Source organism: Girardinichthys multiradiatus, chromosome 17, assembly GCF_021462225.1.
Source record: "Girardinichthys multiradiatus isolate DD_20200921_A chromosome 17, DD_fGirMul_XY1, whole genome shotgun sequence".
Lineage (NCBI taxonomy): Eukaryota > Metazoa > Chordata > Actinopteri > Cyprinodontiformes > Goodeidae > Girardinichthys > Girardinichthys multiradiatus.
In genome coordinates this window covers 26691803-26709503 of record NC_061809.1, presented here as the reverse complement: position 1 = coordinate 26709503, position 17701 = coordinate 26691803, and the positions used below count along the sequence as shown (strand labels likewise).

Here is a 17701-nt window from a genome sequence, read left to right as displayed (position 1 = left end):
CCTTCATTTTGATTGGCTGGGGGAGGATTCATTCAAGAACCTGCACTGTTGGGTTAAGCGTGCGACCCATGCATGGAGGCCCTAGTCCTCGACAAATATAGGATTAATATAGGATTGAATCCCAGCCCGTCGATGTTTACTGCATTCCCTTACCCCACTCTGTCCACACTATTTCCTGTCAATCTACGTTCATAAAAACTGGAAAAATTAATGCCTAAAAAAATTCTTTTAAAAAAAGAACCACCACTGTTCACAACAATGATTCATGACTTCACTTGGACTTGTGCTGTGTGACTAGAAAATACAGGTCCTTCTCAAAATATTAGCATATTGTGATAAAGTTCATTATTTTCCATAATGTCATGATGAAAATTTAACATTCATATATTTTAGATTCATTGCACACTAACTGAAATATTTCAGGTCTTTTATTGTCTTAATACGGATGATTTTGGCATACAGCTCATGAAAACCCAAAATTCCTATCTCACAAAATTAGCATATCATTAAAAGGGTCTCTAAACAAGCTATGAACCTAATCATCTGAATCAACGAGTTAACTCTAAACACCTGCAAAAGATTCCTGAGACCTTTAAAACTCCCAGCCTGGTTCATCACTCAAAACCCCAATCATGGGTAAGACTGCCGACCTGACTGCTGTCCAGAAGGCCACTATTGACACCCTCAAGCAAGAGGGTAAGACACAGAAAGACATTTCTGAACAAATAGGCTGTTCCCAGAGTGCTGTATCAAGGCACCTCAGTGGGAAGTCTGTGGGAAGGAAAAAGTGTGGCAGAAAACGCTGCACAACGAGAAGAGGTGACCGGACCCTGAGGAAGATTGTGGAGAAGGGCCGATTCCAGACCTTGGGGGACCTGCAGAAGCAGTGGACTGAGTCTGGAGTAGAAACATCCAGAGCCACCGTGCACAGGCGTGTGCAGGAAATGGGCTACAGGTGCCGCATTCCCCAGGTCAAGCCACTTTTGAACCAGAAACAGCAGCAGAAGCGCCTGACCTGGGCTACAGAGAAGCAGCACTGGACTGTTGCTCAGTGGTCCAAAGTACTTTTTTCGGATGAAAACAAATTCTGCATGTAATTCAGAAATCAAGGTGCCAGAGTCTGGAGGAAGACTGGGGAGAAGGAAATGCCAAAATGCCAGAAGTCCAGTGTCAAGTACCCACAGTCAGTGATGGTCTGGGGTGCCGTGTCAGCTGCTGGTGTTGGTCCACTGTGTTTTATCAAGGGCAGGGTCAATGCAGCTAGCTATCAGGAGATTTTGGAGCACTTCATGCTTCCATCTGCTGAAAAGCTTTATGGAGATGAAGATTTCATTTTTCAGCACAACCTGGCACCTGCTCACAGTGCCAAAACCACTGGTAAATGGTTTACTGACCATGGTATCACTGTGCTCAATTGGCCTGCCAACTCTCCTGACCTGAACCCCATAGAGAATCTGTGGGATATTGTGAAGAGAACGTTGAGAGACTCAAGACCCAACACTCTGGATGAGCTAAAGGCCGCTATCGAACCATCCTGGGCCTCCATAAGACCTCAGCAGTGCCACAGGCTGATTGCCTCCATGCCACGCCGCATTGAAGCAGTCATTTCTGCCAAAGGATTCCCGACCAAGTATTGAGTGCATAACTGTACATGATTATTTGAAGGTTGACGTTTTTTGTATTAAAAACACTTTTCTTTTATTGATCGGATGAAATATGCTAATTTTGTGAGATAGGAATTTTGGGATTTCATGAGCTGTATGCCAAAATCATCCATATTAAGACAATAAAAGACCCGAAATATTTCAGTTAGTGTGCAATAAATCTAAAATATATGAATGTTAATTTTTCATCATGACATTATGGAAAATAATGAACTTTATCACAATATGCTAATATTTTGAGAAGGACCTGTACTTAATATCTTACATCAAACAGAAAGTGTGTTTTAGTGAAGCTATGTAAAAAAAGAGATAGTAGCACCAAAAACTTGTTGTAAAATGATTTGATTTGTTATTTAAAATTTTCTGTCTTGGCTCTTGTATTGTAAAAATAGTTTTGTGCTGTTTTAGCCAGTTAACATGGAGATGATTTTGTATAGATCTTGGTTATTGGTTATTTTTATATTTAAACAAATACACCTTTTCTTGAAACATTTCTTTATAAATTCTAGACATTATTTGTTATGACTTTGTGATTAAATATTTGGACAAATGGTTTGGGGAGTCAGGTCTTTTTAGGTTTAGGTCAGGCCTGTAGGCCATTTAAGCAAGTATTGGTACAGAGTGGAGAGTGTGGCCGATGTCCTGGTCCTGGTCTATATATAGTGGCTCTTGAAACTCTGAGTCCAGCCTCAGTCCAAGCTTGTCCACAAAGTACAGATGTTGCAAATGCACCTTTTCTATTAGATATGTGTTTATTGTACATTGTAGATTGTAAATTTGTATATTCTGTAATGCAAAAACAGAACAAAAGAGCAAAGTGTACCGGAGTCAAATTCCTTGTTTGTATGCACGAACTTGGCAATAAAGCTGATTCTGATTCTGAAGTATTTCCTGGAATTTGCACTTTTTCCTTCCACTCAATTTCCATTACTATGCTTGGATGTATCACTCTGTAAACAGCCAGCTTCTGTAGCAGTGACCTTTCTTCCCCATGGTTGAGCAAGCTGTAATATAACATTTCTGCATAAAATAAAAAAAAAACATTACTGGTTTGATGTAATATTCTGATTTTGAGAAGCTGAGTTTTGGGTTTCGATGAGCTGTGGGACAAAATCATTAAAATGAACAGAAATTAACCTTTTAAAATATATCACTATGTGTGCAATGTTCTAAATAATATATGAGCTCCACTCTTTGAATTTAAATAAATGAACTCTGATGATATTCTCTGTTTTAAGGGATGCGCCTATACTTTGTTTCTATTATCAGCTTCTGTCTGTAACCTGCAAGCCTAAAACTCGGCTAAAGTACTCTCTCGTCACGCAGGCTGCACACAGAACTGAGAGTGCAGGCACAACTACACATCAGCTTTCTGCTTTAATGATTGAAACAGGGGGGCTTCTGTTTTCAGCACCAGATTGACATCATATATTATATGGCATTAATCTGCAGCTGTTTTAATGCAGATTCTTACTATATTAATCCACTGTTTGTGCAGCCAATCAGGGCCTGTAAGCCCTGCAGCAGGTGTACTCATAGAACATGTCATTATCGAGAGCTTCTGTCCTGTATTCCAGTACCGGATCAGTAAACAAAGAAAATCAAATACAGCTGCAGAGAGAGAGCTGCAGCTTTCTCTATAAGTGTGTGTGTGTGTGTGCAGAGTTTTATTTAGGACATTATCCTCAGCTCAGAAATGATTCATCACAAACACACACATCCACAGTGGGTTTGTAACTGCAGGAGACACATTAGGGATGCTGTTCATGCTGTGGGTGTTAGCGTGCACCTGTGTTAGTCATGTTGCAGAGACATAAATTCCTTCGGACAGTCATGTTTCCTTGGAGAGGAAAACAAAAGCCTATAAAGGTAAATTTTAACATTTCATCGCCCTCCTACGTTTAGGTTTGGTTCGGAATAGGTTTGGCTTAAATTTAATTTTAGGTTGGGGTTCATGTTTACGTGGAAATTTAGGTTTACATTAAGATTAAAGTTTGGTTTGCTTGAAATTAATTTGTGAATGTTTCAGGTCAAATCTAGCTAGAGTGAAACTTATTTGTTGAATGTCATTTATTAAATGTTACAGTTGTGTTAAGGTAAAATCTATCATGTAGCTGTGATTAGGCAGTGGTTAGTTCAAGTTTAAATCTGTGATTTTTAAAACTTATTTCTTCTAAATTAATTTTAGACATTATATGACACAAAGATTCAGGTAAATGTTTGAGTTAAATCATGTTTAATTAGGTAGATTTGAGGTTTTCTAGTTTAAGATTTAAGGTTTAGGTCCAGCTAAGACTGAGTTCGTTCAGAGGCGTCATTAGTTCAAATATTAGGTTCTTGTCTAGAAAGGTTTAAGATTTTTGTTTTTATTTAGTTTTTTAGTTTCAGTTTAGGAAAGGATTTCTTTCAGGTGACGTTAGAGGTTTTTGAAATATCTTTTTTTTTTAATGTAGTTACTTTCAGCAGGTTATAAACTAGCTTCAAGGCTGAGTTTGTTTAGTATTATTTTTTAAGGAAGCCATAGCATAAGAATTGAAACACATTTATTAATATTTATTTCTGTGGTTTCAGAAATGATGAACCATGAGCTGTATGGGGAGGCTTTGTACTGAATTTATCACATTTCTCCATAAACTGTAATATTTCTTTCATGTAAAGACAGTGAAGAACCATCCTTCTTTGAAGCTCCACAGCGCAGCCACATTTAATGGTACCAAAACCAAAGGTTAAGCAGGTCAGGGAGAGCAGACTCTACCTCAACGAAGATGTATTTTTATTTTTTTATTTATTAAATTTATTTCATTCAATAACAGATAACAAAACATTTTTATGTAGACAAAAAATTAATGAATAGGAGTAGAAAGAAGGAAAATCTTATATAGTTCACCTCTTCTTGTCAGGGTCTAGGAGTTGTTGATTTTGTTTTTGCCTGCTATTAATGGTGCTTCACCCCTAGGTGCCGCTAGAGCTCTGCAGGATGAGGTGACAGGTGTTACTCATCACCATCATCAGCTGGGAGGTTTAAAACGGGCACGCTGCCAGCACTTCGACACCTGAGTGTTTTACCTTTGTGGTAACATTCCACTGGCCTAATTATTGGTTTACTCCAAGTTCTTGACGAACCAAGTCCCTAATGTTTTGTGTCCTCGTTTATTTCCAGGTTCAGTTCCTAGACCAAGCTCAAGCTCCTTTGGAGAACTTACCTGACCTCGCCTTCACTGCCAAGACTTCAAGTTCGGATCCCCAAGTCAAGTTCCAGCTGGCAGCCTCTGAACCTCCTACCTCCAGCTTCTATCGAGCGAACCCTGTCCACCCTCCCACGAGTGGCACCTCCGAACCCTGTCCAAAGAAAAGCACCCGAATCAAGTTCAGATTCCGGAAAAGAAGGACAGCAGATTCTACGTTTACCCAGGCTTACTAAGAGTTTCCCAGACCCAGACGTCATTCCTCCAGGCAGACCTTCCACTCCTGAAATCTGTAAGACAAGCCTAGATTATCAGATCATTCTCACTGAAACTATTCACCACTTACCTGCTTTCCTCTCCATGCAGCTGAGAAGTTCCTGTCCCGGTTCATACCCTCTCCGCTCCTGTAGCAAAATAAACTCTTTAAACTTCTTCGTTCTTCTGAGTGTTATCTGCATGTGGGTCAAATCGGCAACAACTAAAATGACACTTCTCTTAAAAAATCAGTTTACTTAAACAATGTAGATTAAACATGGGCCAACCAACCATGCACATGCCTCTTAATAATATGGGTTTCTATTGGAGACAAACTGATCGAGACTCGATGTGGATTCAGTTTTAGGTTTTTAGGATCAGGGGAAGCTGAATGTGGCTCCTCAGAAAGGACAGACGGATAAACGTGTGGTGAGTCACAGATCAGCAGCGTGGGATGTTTATGAACCCTCGGGTGCTCTCTCTGCTGACACATAATGCAGCCGCTGACATATGCAGGCTGTTATTCCCGTGTAGGTGTATCCATCTACTACATGTGTGCTAATGTTCACACATGACCTTGTCTTCAGGATTCAATAGCAGCTGACTATAATCTCTGAAATTTGGCAGCAGCTTCATCACAAACACTCCTTCAGATTTCTGTCAGGAAGAAATTAAGATGGTAAATATGAAGGTGTGAAGAAGGGGATTATTTTTCAGTCATTCTGCTCTTATTAGTTTGATGAAGACGAGGCTGGATGAGTCACTGTAATTATCTTCTCAGACATTCAGCAGTATTTTATTGGATGTGGCAGAGTTATGAGAAGAGAAAACTGAGTGGATCTTTGCTGAGAAGTGAAGCGTTGGTCGTGTCACCACAGACCAGAAGGACACTGACACTTTCCCTCACCATGGACCAGAATAACCCCCGAAACCATAGTAACGGTACACAAAAGGAAGTCATCTAATGACTGGAAATGTTCAGGAGGAAGATCAAGAAACCGGACCGTAATACGTCAAGGGAGAGATTTCTGCAGTCATTTAAAGGATAAAAGTATACCATGAGATTTTCAACCCTTTGAGGTTCCTTCAGTACGTTCTCCACCTGAACACAGAGAGGTAGTTTAAAGATTGCTAAATTACTGATATTATATCAACAGATTCTTCTTCCCAATTGTTTTTGAATGCCAATATGACTTTTAGCCCTCACCACACTTAACAAATGTTTCAAAATTATCTGACATTTATTATTCCTTAATGCCAGTTTTAGTAATTAAAGTCTCTATTTTAATTTTTCAACACTGATTCTGATTTATTTTTTATGGAAAAAATCTTTAACTAGAGGAAAACAATGAAACATTACATCTTTAAATATTTTCAACACTCCTGCTTAATTTGGCTATTTGGCTACTTCTCAAAACCAGATGGAAAAGGATTTGCAATATTCTCCTTTGAATATGTCAAATTTCATTAAACCATTGAAGGAATCTGGAGGATTGTCAGTAAGAAGGCCTGAGGCAAAGCATCAAGAATATTCATCCATCAACAGCTAACAGAACTACATCAAGATCTACAAGACAGAGTTTCTTTTACAAATTTACTGTGCAGACAAGAAGCTTCATGGCGACCTTGTTCAGAGGTGGAGTCCACTTCTCTGGGCTCTGAGGCAACTCGGATGGGCCATTACACAGTGGGAACGTGGATCAGTAGTCCTTTGTTGGAGGAAATAGAGCATCCAGCTAGTTCTCAGCAACCAGTCCCTGCAGCCAGCTTCTGTGATGTTCAAGGGTTAAATCAGTGATCTTGAATGAATCATTTCCACTTCTTTGATGGCAGCATTAATGCAGAAGTGACCAGCTGAGATTTTCGATAAACAAATGCTGCCACAATTCCAGATCTTCTCCAGAAATAAGCCAGTGGAAAACCAAGTTCTACATGCACTCTAAAAGCCTGGCTGAGTTAAAAGAGGGTACAGCTACGGGACTTTCTACAGTCCTGACGTGACCTGTACTGAGTAGTTCATGTTGAACCGAATGAATGTCCAATCTTAAACAGGTTTCTTCTCAGCAGACGGTCTCCTAACTCCTTCTTCTATTGTGTTCATGTCCACTTTTGGTGAACCTGTGTGGACCGTAGCCAAAGTTTCCTGTCCTTGACCCACAGCGGTGGTGCCCGTTGTGGTCTATTGCTGCTGTAGTCATTCTGCTTCAAGTGTCGTACCTTCAGAGATGATGTTTTGCATACCTTGCCTGAGACAAGTGATTATTTGAGCTACTGTTCCCTTTCTACCAGAACCAGTCTGTCCATTCTCTGACATCAACAAGACATTTTCCTTCACACAAATGTCTCTCACTAGATACTTACTCCTTATCAGACCATTCCCAGTGAACCTGAGAGATGGTTGTGTCTTTGTAACTCAGCAGTTTCTGAAATAATCCCTGTTCTTCCCAATTCCAATGCTTGTTTTGAACTTCAACAAGTTGTTTTCTCCTTATCTGGAAGTCTAAATGTATTGAGTTACTGTCATGTGATTGGCTGATTCATCAGTCAACAAGCATGTGAACAAGTGTACCTAATAAAGTGACCAGTCAGAGTATAAATCAGGTTCCCTCAGGAAGATGTACAGAATATTGCTAGGTAGTGGGATGTATGGGTTTTTCTCCTGAACCCGCTATCTTCATGACCTGACACCAGTTAAACAAAAGATAAAGAAATGGATCACAGCTGTTAGAGGAGATGTTTACAGGAGGACTGGTTACATCTTGTTCCTACACTTAAATGTTTCAGATCAGACTTATTATAACATCAAAGATAACCTGACCCCCAAACCAAACCTATAAATAGTCTTTTACATCACTGTCGAGGAGTTCTGGTCCACTCTGCTTGCAGAATTGTTTTAATTCAGCCACATTAGATGGTTTTATAGCCTGAACTGTCATGTTTGAGGTTAGTTTCCTGACCCACATGCAGAATCACTTGAGACGTAGGATGGAAACGGTAAAACAAATTAATTTACAAGTTTGCAAAGATAACTATGTACAACTTGGAGGAGATCCGGAACCCTTGGACTGGTTTCTCCTCAGTGGAGGAGAACAGAGAAGTGGTTAGGTGAGGTGAGGGATGTTTGAAAGTACTGAGTTGATTGTTCAGAAGTTGCAAGATGCCGTTGGAGATAGTTGTGATCCTGGCGGTGGACTGTGAAACCAAGACATTGAGGTGAGACTGAGGATTTAGGGGAAGTCTTTGTATCCATAGATGCCTAAAGAGAGTGTTCATGACCCAGAATGGAGTAGCTAAACCCCACCAGTGGGTAAACCTGCTTGTAATATAAATAAATTCCTCCACACTTAACCTGAAGGGCAGTAAAGCTGTGTATTCACTCTGATGGGGTCACATGGGTTCTCCAACTCTGTCTGTGTTTCTATTCATATTGAGGTCATTCTTTGCTTTTTATCTTGTAGCCTGCAGAGACCCATTCTTCCACCTCACTGGATCTATTCCTGCTCTCTCTCCCCCATCCATCTCTGGAAAACTCCGCTGGGAAGAAAGATGGATGCTTGTCACAGCAAAGGCTGTCAGTTAATCGCTGCTGTCATTGCAAACAATCTGGTGTTTTTTGTTTGTTTGTTTGTTTGTTTTGATCCAGTGGGGTTTTTGTTTCCTCCTCCTGTCAAACCATCAGATCCAGTCCACTGCAGACACAGTTATGACTTTTTTTCTTTTCAGCTAATTGTGAGCTGAAGAATGATGTTTATATGACTGAAGACCCCAGTATTTAGTTATATGAAAGTTACTATATGTCAGAAAGGTGTTTTCCAGGTGCAGCACTGGTGGTGTAGGGGATTAAGCATGCAAACCATATACAGAGGCCTTAGTCCTCACTGTGGCTGTCCTGGGTTCAAGTCCCAGACCTGGCAACATTTGCTGCATTTCTTTCCCTCTTCCTTCATTCCCATTTCTTGTCTATCTACTGTCAAAAAATAAAGGCCACTAGTGCTGCAATAAATTCTTTAAAAAAAAGAAAGGTGACTTCCAAACTCATTGGAATTCCTTATGGTGTTCCACAGGGGTTTAAACTGGGACCACATCCATTCTCCGTTTGGGAAATATCACCTGGAATCATTAAGATATTGTTACACTCATGATGCCCTGCTTTATTAATTAATACATTTTGAGTGAACAAATCATTTTCTACTTCTGAACTCAGACAAAACAGAGAAAAAAACTCAGTGTTCCACAATCAAACCATAAAGCAGTTTTCTAAAGAACTACACTGGATTTAATAACCTCTGAGGAACCAGGAAGTACATCTTTCACCCGGATTTATGTTTAGATTATTACATTGAACAGGAGTTCTATCTTGTATTGAGTTTTATTATATGTATTGATATAATTTATGCACTTCAATTTCACTTTAATTCAAAGAGAAAATGGAAGCAAAGCAACATTTTCTATTTTAAACATTTAACTTTTTTCTAGATCTTTACTGCAATAAAGTCAGTATGGTCCTAAGAGAAAGCAAATCCAATGAGTCCTATAAAAAGACATATAACGCATAATAATATAGTTGCCACATATGCTATTATCCTACAACCAGCCTAAAAATCCAGAGTATTTATTTTCTTAATAAATACAGTTCTGATGAAAAGTATTTCCCCCCCTTACATACTTATTTTGTCATATCCACGGTGGTTGTGTGCAGGCTGGGTCAGTCTGTGTGTTGGTGCAGTGTTTTTTTCCTCCCACTCAGGGTGTGACCGGCAGGTGCTGCGACGCTGCTGCTGCTCATCAGCGAGCAATCAACCTGGGCTCAAAAGGAGTGGAGATCCAGAAGGAGGCCTCAGCTCTTTGTCTCACAAAGCGTGGTAAACACCTCGGCCTCTGCAGCCCTGTTTTCTACTTTTTCTCTGACCATCTTGGTTTTTCTCCTGTGCCTCCAGGAAATGTTTCTACCGGAGTTTCTGTGGGTTTAATGTCTCCTGCCGAGTTCAGATGAATGTGGAAATTCAAGCCTCAAAGAACCTTGGCCGTAAGTCTTCTTTCTGCCTCCTTCCTGGACCAAGGTCTCTGGAAATAACATTTTACCTTGCTGTCCACCCTCCCACGGATCATCGTTGGCCTGCTGATTGGAGTAAAGCACAAAGTCACCCTCCTGTCAACCTCAACCATCGAGGTAAAGACTTATTCCTCCCTGACCTGGCTAAGGGCTTATTTGCTGTAAGTTTAACCCTGATGGACTTCAGTATTACTGATCCACCTTTTCTCAAACGCTTAGACTCTTTTCTTCTCCCTCAGTGAGATCCCAATCCTGTCCGCTGATCCAGTCCGGATTCCAGAACGAACTTAGTTTGTGAATAAATTGTTTGTTTAAATGCTGTCCTGGTTTTCTCGTGATTGTTTTATCAGGGTCTTAAAACTATCCATTATGACATATTTTGCTTTTCTGTCAAACTTAAATATTTCAGATCAAGCAAATGTTAATTATTTATTTATGAAGGGGAAAAGCTTCCCAACGCAACCTGACCGTATGTGAAAATGTAATTACTCCCTTCCTAAATAACTAACTAAATAACCAATTTTTTTTTTTTTTTGAAAACTGAAGCCCTCTAACCAAATTTAGGCCTGATTACTGCTGGACCTATAGAATCAAGAACAATGAATTTTACTCTCTTGAAGGAAAATCTCCAGCTATCAATTTGTGATTGTAAGCTCAGGAACACTTAGGTTATGCAGCAGGGAAATGATCCAAAAAAACGCCAGCAGGTCCACCTCTGATGGGAGCTCTAGAAAAATAAAATGAAGGTTTTGGAGTGGCCTAGTCCAAGTCTTGACCTTACTTTACTTTAATTTCTGGTGCATAACCATAAACGGGCCATTTATGCTTGAAACACCTCCGATGTGTCAGAATTAAAGCAATTCTGCAATGAGAAGTGGGTCAAAAATCCTCCAGAGTGATGTTTAAGACTCAGACAGGTATCACAACACTGGCAGGTGTTGCTGCTTAGGTTATTTGGTTGAGAGCAGTAGCTTTCACTAGATTGTGAGGAAAAAGCAAAAGGCGAAGATATCTTTAAGGGGGCAAATATTTTTCACAGTAGTCTTCTCTGTACTTACTTTCATTTGTTAAATGTAAACACAAAAGGCTTCAAGTTTGGCCATCAAAACAGCCTAAACCAGAAAAGATTGCTGTGATGCAACTCATCTTTAATCTTCATCTTACTTTCTCTAAACTTTACCTTTTAAGAGATGTCTTTTTTTTTTTTTTTGACAGAATACCCCTTTAATTCACAGATGAGTGGAGCTGGAGGCTAAATTCCTCAGAGGCGAGTCCGGACAGAATCTAGGCTTCAAATGCTGCTGTGCAGCTTTGTGTGTGTGTGTGTGTGTGGTCTCTGCAGATTCATTAGTGTTGCATCTTCAAACAGCATTGTGCCATCTTGAATCAGTCTATTTTATCTCCCTGCATCATGTGTGGAAAACACATACTGATATTTGAACTAATCTAATGTATTTTATCAAAACACCCTCAGCAGGGTGGAAAAACACCAAGTGAGCAAAGTGCTGCAAATATTTTGTAAAATAAATATTTGAGTCACTGTTTAGTTGCGTATAAAGCTTAGGCTGCTCTAAAGTGCTAACATGAAGGTTATTGTTCCAGAAAGCTGATGTCTTCATGTCAGTTTTGTTTCTTTCCTGAGGCTTCACAACGTCACATTACTGGGAAATTTCAGTAGGTTCTAGGAATATAATCAACTGAAATGATTCTCATAATGCAGCTATGGTTGCTAGAATAAACACATAATTACGATTATTAATGGAGATGAGTGTGAACACGTTTGCATATTTATTATTGTTTTTATCATTCTGCTGCATTAAAGCAGCTTTTTAAATGAGTGAATCATATTTCTCCTCTTTTTTTTCATGTTTTAAAGATATTAGCAGATGAAAAAACAGTTTTCCTCCTAAAGTGTCCTATTTTCAGTATAAATTTTAATTTGTGAAGCAGTGTGTGAGAAACATTTAAAGTTAAACACATTATTGTAGGTTTATTAAACAAATAATCAGAACTTAAGTGTTTTGTGACTCGTAACAGGAGCATGTTTTCAATTTTTCAATATTAATCTGCTATTGGAAAGAGAAGAAACCAGCTGTCAAAAAGTATTTATCATTCCCACTGGAAACAGATTTCAGCTGCTAAACAGTATGCAGACGATGATGGGTCCAGTTTAGTTTCAGGATTCTGGAGCCATGGTCTGGTTTAACTGGCAGAAAGAAAGATGTTTGTGCTGCTGAAACAAGCAGTGAGTTCATGTTTTGCTCCAAAAAAACTCTGAAATTACACGTTAATAATGCCTAAGATAAAGATGTTAAATCGGATCAGATTTTTAAATGTCAAAATACACACTATCCATCCATCCAAGAAGAACCCTGACATTCATCTCACTAGTGGTGTCTTCCAGTTCCTCCATCAAGATGTTCCCAGGCCACAAGGGATGTACAAATCCTCTGTGGAGTTCTGAGTTTTATTTATGTTCTCCTCTCAGCAGAACATTACATGAAAACCTCTACTGATCAGATGACCGTACCACTGAGGTGAACTCGTCACCTCATCTCCAATGCCGATATCATCCATGCCATGGAGGAAGCTCTTGTTTCCACAATCTTGTTTTTCTTTTCTTAAGGTGGTAGAGGGATTCATGTACTACCATGATCCTGGGGAGCTCGGTTGTCTCCATTTGATGCTACAAGACAAAATGAAAAAGGATCCTTCACTCAGGACAACTGGGCTCAGAAACTGGTCCTAACATTGTTCTGGAGCAAGCACTGGGCTGAAACTGGGTGACAAATCTGAAGAAAAACTAATGAAAAAACCTGGAGAACTATAGATCAGTAAGAATAAAAGTAAAGCCGGCTGCTTTGATGCAGAATACTTAGCATTTATTACATTTTACACCTCATGTAAGTTTGTTTTATAGTTAAATCCATCTTTAATCCATGCTACGTCGATCTCCTGGTTCTGTCATGAATGAATGATGCACGGTGGTGTTGTGAAACTAGTTGACAGCCCGGTAAATCGAGCGTTAATTTGGACCAGCCTGAGCTCCATCTGTGGAGATAACGGAGCAGACCGTGGAGCTGGCGGCTGCAGAAACCGTCCCCCCCGCGCTCCTTCACGGTCATCACGTCACCCTCTCTCTCGTGCTCCCCCGGAGACCACGGAGGCTCGAGGGGTAGAGTTACAAGAGAGGGAGGGGGTGGAGAGACCTAGAGGAGGAGAGAGAGGGAGGTGAAGCAGCTGAAGCTACAGCTAACTAGCCATGTTGCTGTCCCCGCCGCTGCTGCTGCTGCTGCTGCTGGTGTGTGACTGCTAGCGGGCCGCCCTGGACTCCCTAACCGCCCTGAGGTGCATCATGCCCGGCTGGAAGAAGAATATTCCGGCCTGTCTCCAACCGGACCAGGAAGGAGGTAAGAGCAGACCCGGACCGGACCGTGCGGGTTCACAGCCATATACGGACCGGTGAGCGTGCGTCTCCGTGCGCGTGTATGTGTTTGCGGTGCTGCGCGCGCGCGGTAATTATCAGTTGAATCTCGTGCAGCTTGGTATTGGCTGTTTTTATTTATTATTTATTTTTTTTTTATGTGAAACTTGACACCGTGAATGTGCGCGTGCTAATCTCACGCGCTGGCTGAGGTTGCAGTGACGTCCCCGTGATTTTTTTCACCGGTGACCGGTTAACGAGCTGGGCACGCGGGTTAGCACGGCTTTTAACAAGCTAACCCGTTCCGGACCATAGGTGGGTCAACCGGGGAGTCTGCCCTTGTGTGTTCGTGTAACGACCACCTTCACTGGGCTGAGGGCGGCAGTCAGCAGCCTCTTCAGCGCCGGTTCGCCTGGAGGTTAAATCTGTTGGTTTGAATTAAATGTTGACAGAAGAAGCTTTAATGTTTCACACATTTCATTCTTGAAAAGGTTAATCAACAGATTTCCGCCTTAAACGGCTCCAATAATCTGCTGTACCTTCCTGTGTGAGCCCATCAAGTTAAAAAGTTAGTAATAGAAGGCATGTAAACAAAATGTCAATGATCCGAATGCCAAACCAGGTGCGATGAAAAGATCATTGATCTTCACTCGTTAGTGGTCGTAATGTTATGCTTGATCAGTGTAGAACTATAATCAATAGATTGGTGCACAGCTTTGAATTTACTGTAGACTCGAATATATACATGAAAAATGGTTGGTGAAAGTTGGAGCTCAGCCTTAGACATCTAGTAGCCAACAAGCTTCTGCTGTAATTCTGGACCAGTCTTCTTGGCAGAGTTGGCTAGTTTCTTTCCCTGGATCTGGACTATAAACATTGTCCACACATTTTCAGCAGAGTTGAGGTCAGGGCTTTTAGAACCCCATTCCAGATATCTGTTTTGGGTTGTTGTCCTATTGGACCACCAGATTTCGACCATCTAGCTGTGGATTCAAAATGTTTTTGAAGATGTTTCCATGAATCCATCCACTCTGTCCAAAATGCCGTACCACTAGGGGACAAACAGCCCACAGAATAATGCTACCACTACCATGCTTGTGATTTGGTACATGGTTCTTAGGCCCTACCAGGACTCCTCCAATTAACAGCTTAATCTTAGTCCTGCCTGGTTATAGAACAAAATGTAAAATGGCATTTGCTTTGTAAATGTGGGCAGCTTCAGATTTTATTCCCCGTCGTTTTTTGAGGTAGATTGACACCTGTCGGTCCATTTTGATGTAAAGCTGGCTTTATTGTAGACTGTAACACTGGTGATTCAGCAGTTTCCAGTGCATGAAAGGATTGATCCTTGATGGTTCTTAGGTTGTTCCTGAACATCCTGAACAATTTCCTTTCATCCGAGGGAGGCAGTATGAAACTTCTTCCAGATCTTGGAAAAGTGGTGCCCCATCTGAGTACCTTGTACCCATGTTCAGATGTTGAAACAGTTGATCTTGGAATCTGCAGTTGTTTAAAAATGGTCCCAAAAGAATTTCACAGCTTGTGTCAATCTTCATTTCTCCTTCTTAGATCTGGCTGATGTTATATGGACGTCCCTGTGATTGTTAGATTGGTTTCTAACATGTCCGTGATCACTGGTGAACAGCTATCAAGTGGGTCCAGCTGTTTAGCATTTGCGCTAACAGGCCAACTGGGTCAGGACCACTGGTGGGTCATCTGGAGTGTTTTTGTTTCTTTATTTGTTGTTTGCTCCAATCTCTTCCATGGTGGAAGGATACAACAACATATATCTGCAGCAGTTTGTTACCAAGAATTTTGTGTCTTAAGTTTGAATTTATTGTGGATTTTTTCTAATCCAGACAGGCTCAAAAATATACATACACTCCACCAATATCTGGTTGAAGTTGTACCTCGACCACAATATTTTTGTCAACCACAGCAAACTTCAGCAAAATTCTGTCTGGATGGGGGACCAGTCTTCTTTCTGTAATGCACTAGAAACCATGTCCATCAAACTGGCCTACAGCATGATGCTACCACCACCATGCTTGACAATTATTACTGGTTTCTTAGGTTTGAAAGCATCATCTTTCTTCCAAATTCTTGTTTTGTGGCCAAACAGCTCAGTATTTGTCTGACCGGCATCTCCTCAGTCCATAGTGATGTAAACTAACGTCCCTGTGGACAGGGACGTTGGTGTCCTGTACCTTGCAGCTTTTGATAGTTTTTAGCCTTGATGGTTCCTGGATTGCTGCTGAACACCCGAACCAGTTTCCGTTGGTCTGATGGGGACAGTTTGGGTCTTCCTTCAGACACATCCAGATAACTGGCACTTACCCACAGTTGTTTGAAACACTGATCTTGGAATCTGCAGTTGTTTAAAAATGGATCCAAAAGACTTTTCCTACTTGTGTAACTCTCATATGTCTTCTTCTTAGATCTTCAATTAGTTTTGTAGTATCTCTGTGTTTTGGATCAAACAACTTTTAATGCTGGTAAAGAGAAACTACCAGCTGCAGTCAATTATGACCAAGAGCTTTGGGATGAACTGGCTTCTGTATTCTGAAGGGCCACACCAACGGCTGCATCGTACCAGAGGTTGAACTAAAACCTGATATCATGGAGAATTCACCCACCTAATATATTTACTTAAAGTGAAAAATAGTCTTCCTATCTCGGCAGTTTATTTTTAGAAACTCAGATCTGTTGAAACCTGGAATAAAACGGTTTGGAAACAGAGGCTCTGCACACTTTTGTCTTTTTTTAGTCCTGATAAATAATAGAAAACAACCTGAAATGATTCCTTGTTTTAACATATTTAATTACTTTTCTTTTACATTTACACACATCTTTGTTTTTTGGCCCAACACAGAGCTTAGCAGATAGTTCCAGCTCAGTCAGACTGAACGGAGAGCATCTGTGAACATCAGTTTTTAAGATTTGCCACAGATTTACAGTTGGATTTAGGTCTTGACTTTGACTAGGCCATTCTAACCCATCAGTATGCTTTGATCTAAACCATCCCATTGTATCTCTGGCTGTATGTTTAGGGTGGTTGTTCTGCTGGAAGGTGAACCTCCACCCCAGTCTCCAGCCTTCTGCAGTAACAGGTTTTCCTCCAGGATTGTCCTAATTTTTTTCAACTCTGACCACCTTCTGTGTCTCTGCTGCAGAAACTTATGTCTACAGAATGATGCCACCACCATATTTCACTGTGGAGATGGAGTGTTTCATGTGTCTACTATATTAGTTCTCCATAATCCCCCTAAAGCTACTTTTATTCTGAGATTAAACTTGAAACAGGTGAAATCTCTTTTCTATTTGTCTTCTGAAGAAAGTTGTGCTGCATTTTATTTAGGGTTTTCAGAGTTAAGGGGGCTAAATACAAATGCACACCACACTTTTAAGATTTGCATCAGTAAAAATACTTTAAAAATCAGATTTTAATGTGAAAAAAGTGAAAAATCTTATGTGGTATGAATATTGTAACATTTCAGCATGTAGTTCAGTTATAAAAACCAGTGTTTATTTCATTTGAGACTGAGCCAACCTTTTCTTTAGTGCTTTCATTTAATTTATTTTAAGTTTGTACTAAAATCCAGCTGAGACCACCCACTGTATGTTTCATTGATGCTCGTTAAATCCGTGCAGATGAAGCAGAAAACAAGGTGTCCATCAGATTGATTGACGTCACGGTCTGGTCAAACCAAAAACACAGATGTAATTTCTTCCCGGTGAGGAGAAGTTATTCCACCTTTACACACACACACGTGTGGATCAGATTCAGCAAACCATTTTTAGCTCTCATTTATGAGGTTTCAACTCCTCAGACTGGTCATTACAGCTGCTGCAGACTAATAACATCCTCCACCCAACAGTTGTTGTATAAAGACGATGCTTTAAATTACTTCTGCAGATGTTGAAGAGCAGAAGAAAAAAGGTTAATTTCAACATCATAAAACTAAAGAAAATAAATAATATTAATAAACTTGTTTGTGATTTAAGAGGCAGGAAAAGCAGCTTATTTCCCAGAGTGTAGCCGTTTAAAGGAAAGAGACTCGGGGTGGCTTTATTTAGGTATGGATTATTCTAAAGAGCATAACTTTTATCACTTCATTGA

General features: G+C 40.3%; 1 protein-coding gene and 1 long non-coding RNA gene across 12 annotated transcripts in view; both read left to right on the top strand.

Moving 5' to 3' along the window:
- Nucleotides 1-10478, top strand: part of LOC124882698 — a 42415-nt gene extending 31937 nt beyond the window's left edge. For 9 of the 11 annotated variants that reach the window (XR_007041969.1, XR_007041963.1, XR_007041968.1 and 6 more), the window contains 4 exons: nucleotides 4621-4737; nucleotides 4825-5141; nucleotides 5216-10318; nucleotides 10397-10478. This is a non-coding gene — a long non-coding RNA (uncharacterized LOC124882698). The remainder of the gene's footprint in view (nucleotides 1-4620; nucleotides 4738-4824; nucleotides 5142-5215; nucleotides 10319-10396) is intronic. The other 2 variants (XR_007041964.1, XR_007041971.1) reach the window with 2 other exon arrangements.
- Nucleotides 10479-12718: 2240 nt separating this feature from the next.
- Nucleotides 12719-17701, top strand: part of grip1 (glutamate receptor interacting protein 1) — a 76908-nt gene continuing 71925 nt past the window's right edge. The window contains exon 1 of the mRNA XM_047390391.1: nucleotides 12719-13567. Coding sequence (XP_047246347.1) covers nucleotides 13513-13567 — 55 coding nt within the window. The 5' untranslated portion in view covers nucleotides 12719-13512. The remainder of the gene's footprint in view (nucleotides 13568-17701) is intronic.